Source organism: Anas acuta, chromosome 7, assembly GCF_963932015.1.
Source record: "Anas acuta chromosome 7, bAnaAcu1.1, whole genome shotgun sequence".
Classification (NCBI taxonomy): Eukaryota; Metazoa; Chordata; class Aves; order Anseriformes; family Anatidae; genus Anas; species Anas acuta.
The window spans coordinates 14,751,610-14,772,015 of record NC_088985.1 but is presented as its reverse complement, the minus strand read 5'-3'; the positions used below and the strand labels follow the sequence as shown (position 1 = coordinate 14,772,015).

Below are 20,406 nucleotides of genomic sequence, written 5' to 3'. Positions count from 1 at the left end.
TATATTATATTATATTTTCAAGGGCACAACCTTGGAAATACTTTTCTTAAATAGCTATGTTACAGGTACATGAGATCATTCTGATGCCAGATGTTAAATTAATAAGCAAATAAAACAGATACATACAAATATTTTTTGGGGGTGGGCGGAGGAATAAAAATAAATAATAAAAAAAGCAGGCACAAAAAAGTAGACAGGTGCTGAACTCCCTTTATATGCATAATAAAGTTATGCAATTCCTATCACCATGATTTTCACTGTGGAAAAAAAAATGCAAGAGACAGCATGTGTAGGTATGTAGGGTAAAAGAACAGTACCAAGTATGGTGACAAGAATTTCTCTTCTACCTTCACTACAAAGTAATGCATTACATTACTTTACACATTAAAACTACTACATACACACTAAAACTATTTCTGTGCCCACACGTTTCTTTTTATAAATCTTGTTCAATACAAAATATGCACTTTTTCCTAGTGAAATGAAAAGTGAAAAAATATTTTCAGAGAGCCTAAGTTCATACAACATACAGCATTTTTCACTAGTTTTGCAGATTTTACCAATTATGCTAGTTTCAAATAAGTATCTTATGCTAAAGAACTCTCACATCTATTTATTAGTATTTCACTATATATTTTTTTTCTCATAATTAAACTCCTACTTGAGATATCCAAACCACGGTTGACATGACTGGCTCTGAAGTCTGTTTGCTTGAAATACTCCTACAAGTGGGCTTAGCAATGCATTATAAAACAATTGCACAAAAATACTTTTTCTTAAAAATGCCTTGTATTGTTAAAAAAAAAGAAAAATGAAATTGCATATATTCATTTTACAGTTGTTTGGAGTTTGAAAGGTCCTATATCTTCCCCCACGACATATTACTAAATTCAATGAGCTTTATTAACATGTGATAGGATTTATATTGAAAATACTCACTTATGCAGAAAGACGATTTCTACGTTGACATCATCCCTATCCTTGTGCAGGAAGTCCTTCAGGAAGTTGGACACACTTTCAAGTGTTATGTGACCACAGACAACTATGTGCCTGTTACAGAAAAATCAGTTACTTTCACAAAGAAAGTAAAACAAGTAAGCAAGAAAGCAAAGAATAAAACAGTAATTTTTTGGCCAAAAGAGTATTAGTCATCTTGACATTTCTTTAACACCTAATTCCACAAAGTCAGAAAAAATAAAACATCAATTCCAAAAGGTGATTTGCAATTCATAATAGATACACATTTTCATCTCCAAACATTATTATCAACAAACCATTTGGTCAAGCCCATTTAAGAGCAAGTGGCATCATTTATATAAGTATTTATTAGCTATTAATATACCTAATAACAGGCCCATTTCAGTCATATTTCTCTATTTTACACATATGTTTTAAAAATCTTTGCTTCCTTTACCGAGAGATACTATTACATTTTATTTATTTTTTTTTTCCACAGTTAAAAGCTGACAGTTTGGCCAATGAAGGCAGCACAAAGCTTGCCAATTATAGGCCATAAGCAAATAAAAAAAAAAAATCCTGCTGTAAATCCTACAGGGAGAATACATTACAATAAGAAATCATTAATTAACACACTATTGCAATAGATTGATTAAAGAACCAAAGCTTGAAATAAGGTTATAAAGGTACTCCACATTTTTCCATTTATACTGAACAGATGTATCTGACTATGCAAGATGGAAGCACATACCTACATATACATTCTTGAATTATACAAGAAGCTGAGGAAAAGGTCTAGGAAATTGCACTCTTCCTGACTTAATGGATCATTGTTCCTTTAATATTGTAAAGCAAAGTCCAAAATTTTCTTGATTAGAACATCCTACATATTCCATTACTCTGTTTTGTGACATTACTCCATTACTGTTTTATGACAGATGGTGATTTTGATATGCCTAGTGCTAATATTTCCAGTCATCGCGTTGCTTACAGAAGTCGGGAGGATGGACAAGGTGATACAGACAATTACCGAACTAAGAAAAACAGCTTCATTACAGCCATATGGTCTACACACAAATGCTTACAGAGACATAATTTCACAAACATATACAACCACTTGAGCTGCCAAATATGAAGCATGGTATTTCAAAGGGAAAAAATAGACTGCCCAACCCTCACTTATTTCACAATTATTCTGTGGACAACTCAGTAATGCAGAAAGCCCATAGGCTGGAAACAACAAATAACAGGTGGCAGCAATGGTTACTAATGTAATGGGCCTATTCTTGCTTCATAATTTGGTGCTTGATGAAATGTGTGTGAAAATTGCACAGAACTCATTGGAAAAAGGATAATGATGCTGAGCAGAGAATAAATCAACAGCATATATCATGGTGTAAATAATATCACCATCACTGTACTGTTACTTTTGCATTGGTTCAGGTGGTCGCTAGGAAAGCAAAACAGTATCAGACCAGCCCAGCACACTTTATGGTATTGTTCTACTACTACCACTTCTATAAACAGTGTAGGACAGTTTAAAAGGCTTACTTAGAAATATGATAATTTCAAACACTCCTCTTGTATGAGTTCTCAGTGACATCACCAGGCCTTGGATATAATTTTAGTCATAGTAACCATAAAAAAAATATACTTTTAATTCCTTTTGACAGGGAAAAAAATATATGTTGATATGAGATATTTAACATAGAATTCGATACTATGAACTTTTATTGCTAAACTAGCTACCTGGATTGTCAGCTTTGGATTCACCAAGATTTAGCTCAATCTTAACCTAAGATTTTGGTGCAGAAGTATACAAAACACTGTATGCTTCTCAGACTGTAAGCACTTCAAAGCACAAAATCCCTAACTTCAAGCCTTACTGTTTTATGACATAGTAAGCACAATATCAGAAAACAAGACAAAATATATTAGCTCATACCTTTTTGGTGCAAAAAGTCCCAGAGGTTTCTTCTGGGATCTTTAGAGCTTGGCAAAGTTTCCAGCAGCCTCTGTGCTGCATAAAACCATGCCTGAATTCCCAGTCTGAGAAGCACCTTTCCTCAGTTTCCCTAAGGGATCAAATCACCTGAGCTGCTGGCACTGCGTGTGCATGTATTATTGTGCATACAGTCTGATCAGAGGATAATAGCCTTTAATATAGGAGAAGATATTATTTCAAGCACTAAGATTCCCGCCCTATCAAATGGATGAATGTTCATGCATTAATGAATCAAATACATCAGTGTAACTAGAATTTTTCAAGAAAGTTCAGATTCTGAAAAGATGTTCAATACCTTTGAAAATATGGACTAACTAAGGAGAAAAACTACAGAAGACAGAGGTTGTAGCCCAAGTTAATCTATTACAGAAGAAATTTTCATAGGATTGCAAGATTACAGGATACATGAGGTTGGAAATGACCTCCAGAGGTCTTCTACTCCAAAAAACTCCCACTAAAAGCAGCTGCATTTGGAACAATAATTCACTCTTGCTATGATTCTCATTCAGTACGGTTTCATACCAATCTGATTCAGTGAAAATAAAACATTTGGCTGTCAAATACACTTGCATTTGAGCATCAGGACTGATTATTTTGGAAGTGTCAGAAGGCATCTGCACCATGTGTTCATTTTAGCACTCTGATTTTGAGTTATTTAGGCATTATCCTTTCTTTCTGTCTTTGCTGTTCTCAGGATGCAAGACAGCATTCTGAGCAGTGACTGTAACAAAAAACTCTCCTGGTTTTCAAACAATGTTTTCTGATGAGAGACTAACATTAATTTTTGGTTGGAAACTCCCACAAAGAAATCTCCTTTTACCATAAATTATGTTTTTGCTTAGAAGTAGAAGAAATTGAAAACAGATTTCCTATTTGCCCAGAGAGAGTTATTCAGTACATTATCTTAGAAAACTAAGAGAGCTTATATTGTTCCAATCTGTCTTGTGTATGATCTGAAGATTTATAGCTTCCTCTGTTTGTGCCAATAATCATTCCCTTTCTATGCACCACCCAGTTTTTGCATGCACCATGAGGTAAAGTAAAGCCAATATATTGGATATCTTTTGCTTGCAGCTGGAGGTGCTTGGTAGGAAAATACTGTATTAATAACTTTGGTTCAACAGAAATGTCTAACCTCGGCATTTAGTTTTGTTTATGAAAATCCTCAGAAGTAATACAGCATTCATCTAAATCATTATTTTCTTTTTGTTACCTAAAAATGAAATTTAGAATTTTCCCTATAACATTGAAAACTAAACTTCATGATTTTAGATATTTTCATTTCTGATAAGCATTCAGGAGGACTACTACTTCTGTAAAGTAACAGTTGTCAGTGCAACTCTATCAGAGGCAAAATTTGGTGAATATAAGAATGGAAATCCATACTACGCAATTGTAATGTTGCAAAAATCATCTTTTACAGAGAATACAAAGCCCATCAGGGGATATATGTCATCAAGCAATGGTGTCCAACTAATCCATTCTTCTCCCATATCCATCTTCCTAATGGTCATTGATTACCAAATACAGAAGAATACACTTAAATAAGAAAATTATTACCCAGATGAAATTCTCTACAATACCTTATTTTTTTCCTCTCAAGTACTGACAATGAAACATCATCTAAAAATGCAACAGCTCCTTATAAAGTAAACAATATTGCTGATATAAGGTCCCTACCCACCACAAATACAAATAGTTTCAGGAAGAAAAAATGAAACAAGCAAAAGCTAAAACATATAGAATTCCTACATGAGATAATTGAGAACATATGCTTAATCCATGTAAATAGCACTGTAAATGAAAACAGATCCACTGTGAACACGATTCTTCAAAAAGGATTTTTACATGGTTCTTCCTTCAGAGGACACAATACAAAATGCAAATCTTTTGCCTGTTTATTTTGAAAGAAATTATATCCATTTTATTGGAACAAGTATAAAGAACTTGAAAAAACTCACTTTAACTAGTCTGTCATAATAAATCAAAGATAATAAATAGAAAATTCTGTTCAGCATTCAGTTGAATACAGTGTTCACTTGTCAAGTAACTGAATGATATATGGCACATATTGACCTAGATGCCTCTATAAACCTATAATATTTATATCAAATACATGTGCCCAGATATCTTTATCATCTTTCTGCTTAGTTTTCTGATCATACCTTTAACTATCAACCATCTCAATTCTTTTTTTTTTTTTTTTTTTGCATACCAGTAGCAGACTGCAGTGGTTGAAATCAAAATGTCCTTCTAAAGTCTGTTTTTTTTTTCAATCAACAAAGAAGAGGTCTCAGTCACTTTGTCTTCCTAACAGAAGTCAATAAATGTCAACAGATTCTGTAGATATGATCTTCTTGTTTATCTGTTAAATTAGTATATTTAAAGAATGCTGATGTATAATACATTGCTAGCTGCTTGTGCTTTTATGATTTACCCCAATATTAAGATACTATTAATTCAGTTCAATTAAGTGACAATTCTACACTTGTGTTTGTGTCTCTCCCCCTATTACTCAGTTAAACACATGCCTAATTTTAACATAAACTCTCAGGCTAATACAGATAGAGTAATTGGTGATATACAATCATGATTTGATATTTTTCTCTTTCTTCACAGAAGACTTGATGAAGCTCTAAGGACCACTTATTACTAATATTGGCTCTAGCCAATATGTACAGTGAGACTTTCAAACAGCCAGATTAATATATTACAATATTTTAATTATAAAAAGGAAACAAACAACAATAACAAATCTTGATGATGTATTACATATATGACAAAAGCCAATACTGAGAACCATCCACCTGGCGTGGACACTTCTGGACAAAAGAAAAAGAATATTAAAACAAAAGAAAACAAAACAAAACAAACAAACAAAAAAAAAAACCACCACAGTCTTTATCTTAACCTATCACTTTTTTTCTGATTCTCTCCCCAATCCCACTGGGGAGGAAAGGTTAGCAAATGGCTGTGGTACTTAGCTGTCAGCTGGGTTAAACCATAACTCCATCTGTAAACTCTCTATTCTCTCATAGAAACTATCTATTCTTTCCAACAGGTTCCACACTCTTCAGATTCTTTCATACATTATGAGTGAAGAAAAAGGAATTAGTTAACATCAGAAAACACTCAAAAGGGCAAGATATACATTCAGTATAGACTATGCTATATAGGTCAGTGGATCATACATCAGATTAAAATAAATGGAAAATCATTAATGTCACTCATTTAAACATTACCTCTGATGCAGACATGAATTTACTGTGCAATCATTATATATATTAAGAACCAAGAAGAAATAATTTCAATTTCTTAAACTCAAACTTGTTAATGGGCACAAAAAATGTACAGCCACATACAAGACCCTGATTAGTTGTGAATTATGACAGCTACAAAACTGTGGCAAGCACATATATATATTCTGGTTTCAGTCTTGCTCAGTGAATATTGGTGGTATGTCACTGGCAACACTTAAATGCTAGACAGTGTTTTTCTGAACCAAATAGAAATAATACAGAAAAATTCCGTTATGTAGGTTCTCAGATATTTCATGCCCACCAAAGTGAGATTTGTATTAGAGAAGAGGCTTACTGAGTGCATTTCAGCGACTTTATTCCTGGATAAATGGCACACTCCCTTGTTTAAACTGCATATTACAGTGTGCATCTCAGTTTGTTTGCAACAGCATGTTCTCCTAAGTGATTCACTGTAAGCTTCTTTATTTCATCTTCCTTGCTCAGGTACAGTTAAATGAAATTACCTTACATTATCATGATCTAAGAACTTGTGCAACACTTGTCTATAAAGCAATTTAAGAAATAAAAGTTAATATTCTTAGCTTGATGCATGCCTATGAAACTGCAATCATAAGAAGAAAGCACAGCAATTTGTTTCTGCTGCAGTCTGGATTAGATGAGAGGCTTCCACCAATTTGAAGGACAGAGACTTATTCTTTCATTCAGTCTTGATGGTACTATCATCCCTATCTACAGTACTTCTCCTTTCATAAAAACACCACAACATTAGACACAACACAGCTACATCACCATGAGAAATTAGTGCATAATTTAGTATAAAAAGAAGCAGTTAAAACTGTTAAATGTTACTGCATATACAAGAGGTCCATCCTAGAAAGCTTGTAGTGCAACACAGGAGTAAACCGTATCTCCACTGTTATCATCTCACTTGCAAACAAACTTTAATCTGATGCTATAATCACACAAAACCCTAGGCTTCCTTATCAGACACCAGACACGCCCTGTTATTATTTATGAAATGTATTATATTTTCTTCTGAATTAATTGTTATGCTTCCACTATTACTCTTCTTCAAAGTTGCCTTAGGGGCTTTTTGACTTCTCAGTAAGCCTTTAAAGACAATGCAGAAAGTAGCAAAAGCTTTAAAATTTTTGAGCATTTCATTCATGACTACAGCCAGTGCATTTCTTGCCATTGAAATCACCCCAAAGTGTCATGACTGATATTCTGCAAGAGCACCTGCGAGGAAACAAAGAAGTCATAATTCCTTAAAACTTGCTGATTAATTTACCACTTCTGGCATCTCATATTCCCTTTCCTGGAATGTCCACACTGAAAATCATGGCTTGTATATTTTGTGGAACATGGTAAATCAGGGAATTTATAGAACAGAGTCAGTCTTGAGACAAAATTTGGACAGCAACATCTACTACTTTGATGCCTAACCCAAAAAAGCTTTTTCAAAGTTTAGGCAGAGAGAACGAAAGAAGTTAATTATTATTTTTTTTTTTACACTTAACTAGAAGTATAAAATTATTCAGGATCTGAACGTGATTTGAGACCTAGAAGACTCTTTTAAAAAAAGTCATAATATTGTTATATATCACTTCCCACACTTCCCTTCTTGCTTTCACAAGAATGGATATATTTAATAAGTATGCAAAAATGAGGGGAAAAGTCTGTCCTACTAGTTCTATCTGTCAGTCTATTTAACACTCATCAGATTTTCTTTATCACTAAGTGAGACTTCATTTGAAACAGTGGGATTAGAAGAATGGCTAGCAGATGGAAAATAGAGACACCCCTGGGGATCATAATGCAATCCATGTCACATTCTCTTATTACAGCCTCATCCCACTGGAATATAGTATCTTACATATTGTATCAAATTATTTAATATAATCTAATGTCACTTTCTTCAGAGCTATGTCTCATTACTGTTGCAAGTGGACCTTTGCCAAAGTATTTGGATAAACTTTAAAAAAAAATTGTTCTAATTTTTAATCAAATTCAAATGTCTAATGAATCCAAGATGGTCTGTCAACTTAAATTATCTGTTTGTCTTTCTGTTTACCATATCTATCTGTCCGCAGTTTTTATTTTTCTCTGTGAAGTTTAGTTATTGAATCCCATGTTTCCTTCTGGAAGGAATCTCTAACAGATGATTCTTCCCATTGACTTACTGATGATTTGCTAATTTATGGCTTATAAACTTCAGAAATCTGAAGAAATCTCTGGGAAGTAGAGCAGATCATGAGAGAAAGGAAACAGGATATTTGAATAGCTTATACAGTAAAGAACTGTGATGGCATTAAAATACAATGTTTAATCTTGAACATTAACTAGAGTAATATGTAAAGATCATTTAAAACATCCTTTGAAAATTTAACAAAATTTATTTACTATCAGGGCAACAAAAAATAATAAAATTCCCTTTCACTGTCTATATTCATGTGAAGCCATGTTGCTGCCTCATAAAAAGTTTTCACTGGAGCTGATAGGAACATTGCATACAAAAGGAAAAACATTTTAGACCAATAAATTAAAAGGTAATAATTAAATGCAGAGGAAATAATGGAAAAGAAACAAACAAACAAACAACAAAAAACACATTAAGTTATCCAGAGCCTCTTTCAGTCCATCAGTTTACCAGTGTTGTTTCCATCTGTTTTCTAGAGATTTGTGCAGGCTAACTAACAAAAAGATAATGCCTTCAAATGGAAAATACTTCACAGAATTAAAATCCAGTCTGAATATATGAATGCATAAATACAAAAATGAAAAAACTTACTAGGAACAATCTTGATTCTCAAATAAATGAGTAAATTCAGAATAAAAAGTCAATTACAAATTATCAGATGTAAAACATATCTGAATCCTCAAACAAACCTCAGACCAGACCTGGATAATATGAAGGTTAAAAATAAATAAGAAAATATGTGTTTATATATGTATGGCTTAATAGGAATAACAGCCTATTTTTAAAGCCCTATTCTGGGTAGGACTGAAAGTGTAAGCTCCAAACATCACAAAAAGCACATTAGCAAAATTTTAGTGATCCCCAAACCAAATGTTTATTGAAGAAAAATTCAATAAGTCACTCAAAAATTCAAAAGTCACTCATGTATGACTTAAAGCTTGAATTCTATAGTTAAGAGGTTAGATGGAGCACTTTGGAAAAGCATCCAATGACAAAGTGATCACTCTTCCATCCTTCCAGATGTATATAGGTTAACATGAACTAACCTGTAAGCTTATTGCTCTTAGTCTAAAAAATAATAGTCTACCAGCACAACGAAATTCATGATAGCATGACCTTTTCATCCCTCTATGATACTTCACTTAAAAAAGGACCCCTTCAATACTATTTCATGAGCTCTACAGACATGTAACAAAGATCCTGAGATCGTGAAAAGAGTAAGGCATCCTGTAAGTCTTAAAGAGAAAAGAGCTAAATGTGGATAGCATGTACGGAACTGGCTGATGGTCTCAAAATTATTCAGAAGAATGGAAAATATTAATATCATAAACATTCAAACTGTATATCATTTCAGTTTGTTAGTGATAAAAACAAACGTCAAAACCAACCAACCAAAAAGAAAAATCGTAAAACCTCCCCTGCTCTTATATATAGATACATATTATTTTCTAAATTGATGTCTAATCTAGACCTTTGTAGAGCTTTTATAATATTGTAATAAATAGATCATATCTTTTCCTTCTCCACCCCATAACTTGTTACATCTAGCTTTTATCTCCAGTATTTTGTCTATTAAAAACACTAGTTATTAATGATAATAGTTTTTCACTAATTTACTGAACATTTACTTTATTTTCTCACCTTCTGCATTAAGCACATTTTATGTAAGTCTATTTTAATAAGATTCTACGTCCTATAGAATATTGCAGATATTTTTCATTGTGATGACATTATGCTTAGTGATGAAGCAATTAATTAGAGTTTAACTTTCATTATAAATTTTTGTCTACTGTGTATTTCAAAAGCATTCATCATCTTCAGAAAGCATAAACGTGACTCATATAAGTCTCACAAAAATTCTGTCAGGTAGTTACCAGTCTATTACAATAAATAGTTTTTTTCTATAATACTTAAAGTATTTTATTATATCAGTAAAATATTGGATAATATATATAGAATATAATATGTATTATCTGCTTTGCAAAAATTATTTCCACAAAATGTAAAATCATATACTACAGAATAAATCCACAGAAATGGATGGAAAGACAGGAAGTAGAAACAGCAGTAGTGACTGATGTGAGCAGTAGTGGCTCATGTGATATAACAGAAACTACGTAGAAAACTAGAAAATTAAGGAGGTTACTCTATTGTTATCATAAGATACCTCTTATGAACATTTAAAAACAATATTTTTCAAGTTCTGATTGCTTCTTATGTCTGAATTTTATTTTAAAGTTACATCTTAGATATCTTAGATTTATATTTATTTTAATATCAAAATATTTTCTGTCTCTGTAATTATAGCCTGGTCTTCTCCATGTCATTTGTATTTAGCGGTGATTCTAGCATGAAAAAAATGTTTTGCATAAAATTAAACTAACTAAACTTAGAAAGCCCCTTTTTTATCTACTGACTATCTGTGTCCTGTATCAGGACACAGTAAAAACTTTAGAGAGTCTTCTGATGAACTCATCTGTGCACAGTAGCAAAGCAGCTGTTTAACACAAATCTCATTACCTATCAGATCTCACTGTTTACAAATCTGAAATTCAAGATAAGGATTATTATCCTTTTGGGTAACTTTTTTGTTTGTTTTCTTTTTTTTTTTTTTTTCCCCACTTGGTTGCAATTGTGACAACTAAATCATCAAATGACACCTGTCATCAAATGTGTATGTTTGATCTTAGTCACATTTTGTATAGATATGCTGGTGTGCATTTTGCCTTATATGCAACAGCAAGTACTGTTGCTGTTTTAACAGATGAGACTTCAGTCAAAGGCTGTAATAATATTCCTACTTTATATTCTGTGAGACCTTAGAAGTCTCATTACAGGAATACATTATTAAGCAGAGATTGTAAATCAAATTAAAAATAACATAAATAAAAAAAATCCCTGTGGAAATTTCTAACAAAGCTATCTAGTAATAGATTTAACCAGTGATAATTGCATACAGAGAGAGAAGTATGTATCTTTATTGTGGGAAATTATTCCTAGTTTATGAGACCTTTGGGGACCTTCCTGGCTGAAAAATAAAATGAAATGTGAGATTAAAATTGCTGGTGTTTTTTTTTTTTTTCTCCCTTTAGGAAGTGGAGCCTGTAGAACTTTTTATGCATACATTCCATCTCCCAGTTCAACAGCTACAATTCTTTAGTAAGACTGTCCTTGTAATAATAAAGCATATAGTGCAATCCTTAAAAGATATGAAATCATATGTTAATTTTAACTACCCATCTAGATTTTTAGTAGTCATATGGAAGCATGTTATTCCAGACATAATTCATGAGGACACATTATATATATAAATACTACAGATTCCATGTACTTATCTATTTTGGATAAAGAATTAAAAAGTGCACACATTTGCTATTTTAAGAGTTGAAACGAACTCTTTCAACAAAATTTAGCTGCTTTCATTTTCTACATGCATTTAATTTTATCTGAAAATTTTCTGACACTAGAAATAGAACAACCGTAGTTTCTCATTATGTTTGCTGCCAGAATCTATGCTTGGTTGTTCAACTAAAGACCTTATATTGCTAATTACTACCACATGCCCATATCCCAAGCAAAGGAAAACTTATTGGTTCTGACAATCCGTTCTCTCATCACTGAATTCTAAATGAAAACTTAAATTTTGGCCAAACATAACATTTCATCAATCTTGTTCTACTGACTGCAAAAGCAACATCAAACAGGGATTGTTAATAGCTTTTTACTGTGCAGTTCCCAAGCTTAGATTCTCTGATGAAAGACCCACATGAGCAAAAGACTTCTTTTAACTACTCAGTAATTAACATTTGAACCAGAAAACAATGCATAAAGTAAATTGAACATTTAGTATGTTGATGACAGAGATGAGTTCCAATTGGCAAGTTATATGGGCAGTAGAGGTCAGCAGAGAAAGCACTAATGACAGTGAGCTAAAAACAAGCAGATAGTGCATATAAAGACAAAAAGAAAAGGTGAGAAATTGAAATGAAGAATGCCCCAAAGCTATCAGGAAGTCTTTGATCTAGAGTTGAGGTTTTCAGGATATGGGGTTCTGACTGAAGATCAAGTCCAAGTTCAGAGACATCAGAGCAATGCTAGGTACTAGTGACAATGTAGAAGGGGGGAGACTACAACTCTGTATGCAAAATAGTTTTAAAGCCACATTTACATCTGCCATAACTCTTTTGTAGCTTCAAAACCAAAAACATCAATTCTCCATTTAGAAAACCTCTCTTGAGAAAACAGGTATGAATACAAGTATGAAGCTGAGTAGGCCTCTGTTACAAATAAACATTTTGGGAAATTAATGACACTTCTTTCAGAAATACAGTGCAAGTTTCCAACATTAGTGTTTGCCAGAAAAGAAAAAACAAAGCAAAACAAAACAAAACAAAACAAAAAAACACTTTAGACGTTTGAGGGTAGCTTAAAAACAGAATTATTGAAGTTGTCATTTATATGCTTATTATTCGTTAATTACTATAAGATATAACTAACACCACCACCAACAAAAAAAAGGATCGATCTACCTGGCGATGTAAATCAGTACTCTTGAATTAGTTCTGTGGGGCATTTGCAGTCTTTCTGCTCCACAAAGAGGAGAAAGAATTTACCATAATGCACATCTATGAAATGATGCATGGGTGATAATTCGAAAGGAACAAGGTGAAAAATATATCTGCTTGAAGTACAGAGAGGGACAATTAATTAGATATGTTTCTTGGAGATCTTTCGTATTGTTCTATGGAAGCAATTTCATATAACTTGTTGTTCAGGGGGCAAATGTATTTTTTTATAGTGAAAAGTGAATTTCATAATGATATGTAATGACACAGAGGATGGCAACGTTAATGGTGATATAAAGAAGAAAATAATATATCTATAAGTACATCTAGTTCATTAAAGGCTATACGCCATCAGGTCTAGATGCTGGGAATGCCATAATAAGCTAGTTTTAACTTGGTAAAGAAACAGGCTTTCAAAAGAAACGAAATGAGCTAATGTGGTGTAATAAAGGTAGCTGTTGCTAGAAGACAAAATTATTATTATTATTATCATCATACTTCACTGATCCTAAAGCTACTACTTTCTCTTTTTAAGATAGACTTTACAAGGTTAGTGGAAGAGATCACTTTAAAAACCCCTCGTCATAGATCCTAAAACTATGATTTTGTGCAATATCCATTTACAGTTAATAGTTGGTGCATGAAATCTGAATCTGTTTCAACATTTTTCATATTGAAAGATTTCTTATTGAAGGTTTTTCTTATTGAAACACCACTATTAATTGCCTGACAGAGTTATGGAATAACCTGATAAACATAAATATTTTATACAACAGCAAACTGGAGTTTTGTAGTCTGAGTGGTATCCAGGTTTTCTTGCAGAAGGGCCAAAATGTTGTGACATAGCGCAGCATAGCCCAGGTCTCTGTAGTGTGACAATTCTCCAGTGGTAACATCTGATATCGAAGAATACAGCCTTTTAAGCTGTTAAGTCAGCTATTACCACCTTCAGGGGCTGTTCAAAGTCACACAACCACACCTGTTTTTTTTTGACTTACTTTCTGCCTCGAGTTGAGTTAAAAGTCCCGCCGTATTTCTTCCGATTAAGGATGAGAGCAGCAATTTCTGGCACGTAGCGAGCAAACATTGCCTACATGCATGAAACAAAAACACAAAAAAAAAAAAAAAAAAAAAAAAAGAAAATGGCATGCAGAGAGTGTTCTACTGCAGCAGAGGCAGCAGAGCCTCTTGGGATACTTACTTTCTTCCACTAACCGCACTATAGGAACCACCATATTTCTTGCGGTTTCCTATTAACTCTATGATTTCAGGGACGTAGCTGGCAAACATGGCCTAAGAAGAAGATAGGAGACAGAAGAAAAGACTAAAAAGAGAGGCCAAAGAAAGGGGGATGATGAATATTTTCAGAAGATATATATATCTTTAAGATCTGAAAATGCAAAAGAATTAGATCTGGGAAGGTGTTTAAAAAAGAAAATTTAAAAAATGTAAAAGTTCTTATCAAACAAAACATGAGGGTTCAATGTAAAAGTTGGTCTTGGAGAAGGTGCATACTTTATAAATTAAGAAAATGGTAAAAAAGGGAAAATGTGCTCACAAAACAAAACAAGAACAAAATGAATTCAAATTGCAATCTAATCATAAAGTACAGTTAGGTTTAATTCTTCCTGTAAAGGGGAGGGGAAAAAAACTATCCATCTCCACTGCAAAAACCAAAACCAAAACCAAGTATTACCATAATGGTTGCATTTCTATTTTAAAAGACAGATTGGTTCCCCTGTGATTAGGATTTAAACAAACACAAAAAGATGTAGTGAGGGTCAATGCCCCTGCTGAGAAACAAAACAGTCACCACCACCACCCCCCAAAAAAAAAAAAAAAAAAGGAAAAAAAGGAAAAAAAACACAAAAGTTTATGTTTTTTAAAAGGATTGGAATAACATGTGATAGGAAAAAAATAAAAAATAAAAAAGGGTTTAAGGAGAAAAAAAATATTCTGCCATGTTTTGTCCAACAAACATCTTCCTTGTGGCTGGATACTTCGAAGAGCTACTGCCAGTTAGCATGGTCTCTCTCTTCATGTCAATAAACATAGATGGGAATGCATATATATATGTGTGTGTGTGTGTCTGACATATATGGCATTCATAACATCAGTTACATACATATCACCTTTGTAAGATGTATGTATATGTGAAATCAATATATAAGAATAAAATAACAATACACGTGTATGTATGTCAATTAACATATATTGTTAATCATCTGTAAAGAACTTACCTTGCACTGTGTGAATAAACCTTGCTGTTTTAGAGAGAAACATTGCAACAGGCCCCATAATATTATTAATATTGACATATAATAGAAAAGTTGACACAAGACAAGTAGCAACTTTGTTGCTATGTATGTACAGGACAAAGAACACCAGAATTTGCTGATATAAAATGATTCTGGTTATGGCCATGGTTTGTGTGATAAACTGTGAGTTAAAATTGTACTACATGACATGAAAGGATGTTTGAAATTAAAGAGAATGTGGTTTGCCACCAGGATCCGGCAAGCTGCTCTTTAAGGCAGTCCAAAGCCACAGTGTTTGTTGGAATTCTGGGAAGGAACACAGAAGGGTGGGTAGACTTCTGAAACCGCAAAGTGTCTCTAAGTAACAACAGCATCCTCAAAAAATGCCCTACACTCGGTCACTGGAAAGTAAAAAACTAGGAATAAGTTTATAAGTGGAAAGGCTAAAGCACTTATTCACATGCATTACGCATTTAAGAGGGACAATAACAATTCTGACTCCACTACCTGACAAGCTCTGCCAAATATTAATCTACAGAATAAAATATGGTGTGCGTCAAACTTATTTAAGAGTTCAATAATTAATTTTAATTTACTAAGCCATATATTATTATTTCTTCAAATATAGCACTGAGATATAAAAGGTCAAGTTTTAATGTAGCAGGAATAAATAATAAGTAACAAAATTATTATTTTACCAATCCTCCAAGGATGAAGAAGACCATGAAAAGGCGACCAAGGGTTGTTTTTGCATAAACATCTCCATAACCAACAGTGGACATTGTAACCATCAGTAAATAAACACATTCCCAATATGTTAGCTGTTGATTATTTTGGAAATTTTCCCATGGATCCCCTGAGTTCTCCACCTAAAATGTACAAGAAAATATATTATTAATAATTAAAGAAGTAACAAAAATCAACTCTACTGATAAAGATATATATATATATCAGCATCACAGAATCAGGAAGAGACCTCAAGATCATTGAGTCCAACCTCTGACCTAACACTAACAAGTCCTCCACTAAACCATATCACTAAGTTCAACATCTAAATGTCATTTAAAGACCTCCAGGGATGGTGACTCAACCACTTCCCTGGGCAGCCCATTCCAATGCCTCACAATCCTCTTGCTAAAGAAGTTCTTCCAACCTAAAACTCCCCTGGTGCAACTTAAGCCCATTCCCCCTCGTCCTGTCACCAGGCACATGGGAGAATAGGCCAACCCCCACCTCTCTACAGCCTCCTTTAATGTACTTATAAAGAGCGATAAGGTCGCCCCTGAGCTTACTCTTCTCCAGGCTGAACAAACCCAGCTCCCTCAGATGCTCCTCGTAGGACTTGTTCTCCAGACCTCTCACCAGCTTCATCGCCCTTCTCTGGACTCGCTCGAGCACCACCATGTCCTTCTTGTAGCAAGGGGCCCTAAACTGAACACAGTACTCGAGGTGCGGCCTCACCAGAGCCGAGTACAGGGGGACGATCACCTCCCTAGCCCTGCTGGCCACACTGCTTCTTATGCAAGCCAGGATGCCGTTGGCCTTCTTGGCCACCTGAGCACACTGCTGGCTCATATTCAGCCGACTATCCACCAATACTCCCAGGTCCTTCTCTGCCTGGCAGCTTTCCAACCACTCATCTCCCAGCCTGTAGCTCTGCTTGGGGTTATTGGGCCCCAGGTGCAGGACCCGGCACTTGGCCTTGTTGAACTTCATACAGTTGACCTCAGCCCATCGGTCCAGCCTATCCAGATCCTCCTGCAGAGCCTTTCTACCCTTGACCAGATCGACACACGCACATAACTTGGTGTCATCTGCAAACTTACTGAGGGTGCACTCGATCCCCTCGTCCAGATCATTAATAAAGATATTAAAGAGGACCGGCCCCAGCACCGAGCCCTGGGGAACGCCACTAGTGACCGGCCTCCAGCTGGATTTGACTCCATTCACCACAACTCTTTGGGCCCAGCTATCCAGCCAGTTTCTAACCCAATGAAGCGTATGCCAGTCCAAGCCACAAGCAGCCAGTTTCTTGAGGAGAATGCTGTGGGAAACGGTGTCAAAAGCCTTGCTAAGTGTCAACCACATCCACCGCCTTTCCCTCATCCACCAAGCTCATCACTTTGTCATAGAAGGAGATCAAGTATTTCAAGCAGGACCTGCCTTTCATAAACCCATGCTGACTGGGCCTGATTGCCTGCTTGCCCTGTAAGTGCCATGTGATGACTCTCAAGATAATCTGCTCTATGAGTTTCCCTGGCACTAAGGTCAAACTGACAGGCCTACAGTTTCCCGGGTCTGCCCTCCAGCCTTCCTTGTAGATGGGCATCATGTTTGCTAGCCGCCAGTCGACTGGTACCTCCCCCAACAGCCAGGACTGCTGATAAATGATGGTAAGCGGCTTGGCCAGCTCCTCCGTCAGTTCTCTCAGTATCCTTGGGTGGATCCCATCTGGCCCCATCGACTTGCATTCATCCAAGTGACATAGCAGGTCACCAACCATTTCCTCATGGATAGTGAGGGCCACATTCTGCTCCCCATCCCCTTCCACCAGTTCAGGGTACTGGGTATCCAGAGAGCAACTGGTTTTGCCGCTAAATACTGAGGCAAAGAAGGCATTAAGCACCTCCGCTTTTTCCTCATCTTCTGTAACTAAGTTCCCCCCTGCATCCAGTAAAGGCTGGAGATTGTCCTTAGTCCTCCATTTTGCATTAATGTATTTGTAAAAACATTTTTTGTTGTCTTTGACGGTAGTCGCCAGATTGAGCTCCAGATGAGCTTTGGCCTTTCTAATTTTGTCCCTGCACTGCCTTGCAACATCCTTATAGTCCTCCCGAGTGGCCCACCCTCTTTTCCAAAGATTGTAAACCCTCTTTTTCCTGCTAAGCTCAAGCCACAATTCTCTGTTCAGCCGGGCCGGTCTTCTTCCACGCCGGCTCGTCTTTGGGCACGTGGGGACAGACCACTCCTGTGCCATTAAGATTTCCTTCTTGAAGAGTGTCCAGCCTTCCTGGACTCCTCTGCCCTTCAGAACCTCCTCCCAAGGGTCTCTGCCAACCAGTGTCCTGAACAGTTCAAAGTCGGCCCTCCAGAAGTCCAATACAGCAGTTTTACTGGTCCCCTTCCTGGCTTCTCCGAGAATGGAGAACTCTACCATTTCATGGTCACTCTGCCCAAGACAGTTTCCAACCACCACATCTCCCACCAGTCCTTCTCTGTTTGTGAAGAGAAGGTCAAATTTCTGTGTTGGCACCAGCCTCTGAGCCACGTGTTTATCAGGTGGGCTTTCTGTGTCCTCTCTGTACCCCTCCCTGCCACCGTAGGGATGGACGAAAACACCACCTGTACTCCCGCTCCATCCACTAACTGTCCCAGTCCCCTAAAGTCTCGTTTGATGGTCTTCAGGCTTCTCTCTTCAATGTCATCACTGCCAGCCTGGACTATTGAAAGAGGATAATAGTCAGAGGGGTGAACCAGGTTGGGAAGCTTTCTGGCCATGTCCCTGACCCTGGCCCCAGGGAGGCAGCAGACTTCCCTACGGGTAGGCCTACAAATAGGTCCCTCTGTTCCCTGAGAAGGGAGTTGCCCACAACAATCACCCTTCTTTCTGTCCTGGTGGAGGCAGTCCTGAGACATGGAGTCAACTTCCTCGCCCTAGGCATCCTCCTGGGTAGACTTTCTACCTCTTCCTCAGCTGCCACTCTCTCAAGCTCCAGGGCTTCAAACCTGTTGCGTAAGGGCATGTGTGGAGATGGGGCCGGTGAGGGAGGGCATCGCCTACAATGTTGAGCAGGGACCTGTCTCCATTCCTCCTCAACTCCTAGGTCCCCTCCCTCTGCCTGACAACAGCAGGGCAGGGGGTCCACCCCCATTTGGGGTGTCTCACCCCAGTGCCTGTCCTTCAGGCCGCTCAGGGAGTCGCTCCACAAGTCTATCTCCCACTCACACTCCCTGATATCCCTCAACCTCTCGACCTCCTCCTTGAGTTCTGCCACGAGGTGGACCAGGTCATCCACCTGCTCGCACCTCATGCACACAGTCTCTTTGCCCCCCGCAGGTGGTAGCAACAGGCTCAGGCACTGCCTGCACCCGGAGACCTGAACTGCCTCAGTTTTGAGCAGGCAGTCGGTCTGGGTGTGTACAGACTTGCTGGAGAGCGCGCTGTGCCTGGTGTACACCATTGCAGCTGAGCTAGCGGTAGACCGCCATTAGAGAAGGTGTTCGTATGGGCCGGGGGGAACGCTCTGGCCTTCCTGCTCGCCCTGCCTGCGCGAACTGCCACACCACGCCCTGTTTGCCCGTCCTGTTAACTGCGGCACTCCTGGTCACTTGCGCTCCCTAGGGGCAGCTTTTGAACAGCCGGGGAGGGGGCGCTGCTGGCTCCGCCTACGCCTCCTTCTTGCCTCGTTCACCTCCCTCGTGAGGGCTGCTGGGTCCTGGCGGCTCACTTGAGTGCCGGCAAAATTAGACCTGCCTGTCCAATCCCCCGCTCCGCTGCAGAACGTGTCTGCCCCGGAGCCGATCGCCTCGGCAAGTGGCCATGTAATATAAACTCTGGATCCTTTCCTGTGGTTTATTTTGAAGAAACAGAGAACCTAAGCCTGCCCTTATTATAGCCTTATAGTTCTTTTGTCAATATGTGTAGTCTTGTCACTAATACTGTTTAGGGACAACATGTTTCCCCAATCACTACTAAATAATACATGTATAAATTATTTATTTAAAAAGAACAATAGGGTTCATTTTATACCAGTTTGTTCAGATATTTTCCAGTCTATGTTACTTCTAATGCATTCATACTGCTTAATGTTTTTGTTTTGAAACATGCCGTTATTAATAGCATTAGTGATATGCTGAGTTTCATGATGCACTACTACACAACCATTTTTACCAATCATTATTGGAAAGCTATTGTATGTGATAAAGGTAAGTTAAGTTATAACTTTATAAATGGGAAAGGAGTATACACTCTATAATTTCTATTAAAAGTTGTTCCACAGTAGGATGCTTGGAGTTTGAGAATTCCTACAGCAGAGATGTTTAAATATATATATATACACACACACACACACATATATATATATACACACATATATATACACACACACACAACAAAACATCTGAAACTTCCTAAGAGTGAAAATTAAATGCTAAACATGTC

At 36.6% G+C, this 20,406-nt stretch overlaps 1 protein-coding gene across 41 annotated transcripts in view; it reads right to left on the bottom strand.

Moving 5' to 3' along the window:
* Positions 1 to 20,406, bottom strand: part of KCNMA1 (potassium calcium-activated channel subfamily M alpha 1) — a 467,608-nt gene that overhangs the window by 142,053 nt on the left and 305,149 nt on the right. For 35 of the 41 annotated variants that reach the window (XM_068688931.1, XM_068688905.1, XM_068688906.1 and 32 more), the window contains 3 exons: positions 15,944 to 16,114; positions 14,189 to 14,280; positions 940 to 1,050 (listed from right to left, as the gene is read on the bottom strand). In XM_068688931.1, the coding sequence (XP_068545032.1) occupies positions 940 to 1,050; positions 14,189 to 14,280; positions 15,944 to 16,114 (374 nt within the window). Of the gene's footprint in view, positions 1 to 939; positions 1,051 to 13,534; positions 13,884 to 13,985; positions 14,078 to 14,188; positions 14,281 to 15,943; positions 16,115 to 20,406 lie in introns of those variants that run through there. The other 6 variants (XM_068688941.1, XM_068688945.1, XM_068688946.1 and 3 more) reach the window with 4 other exon arrangements.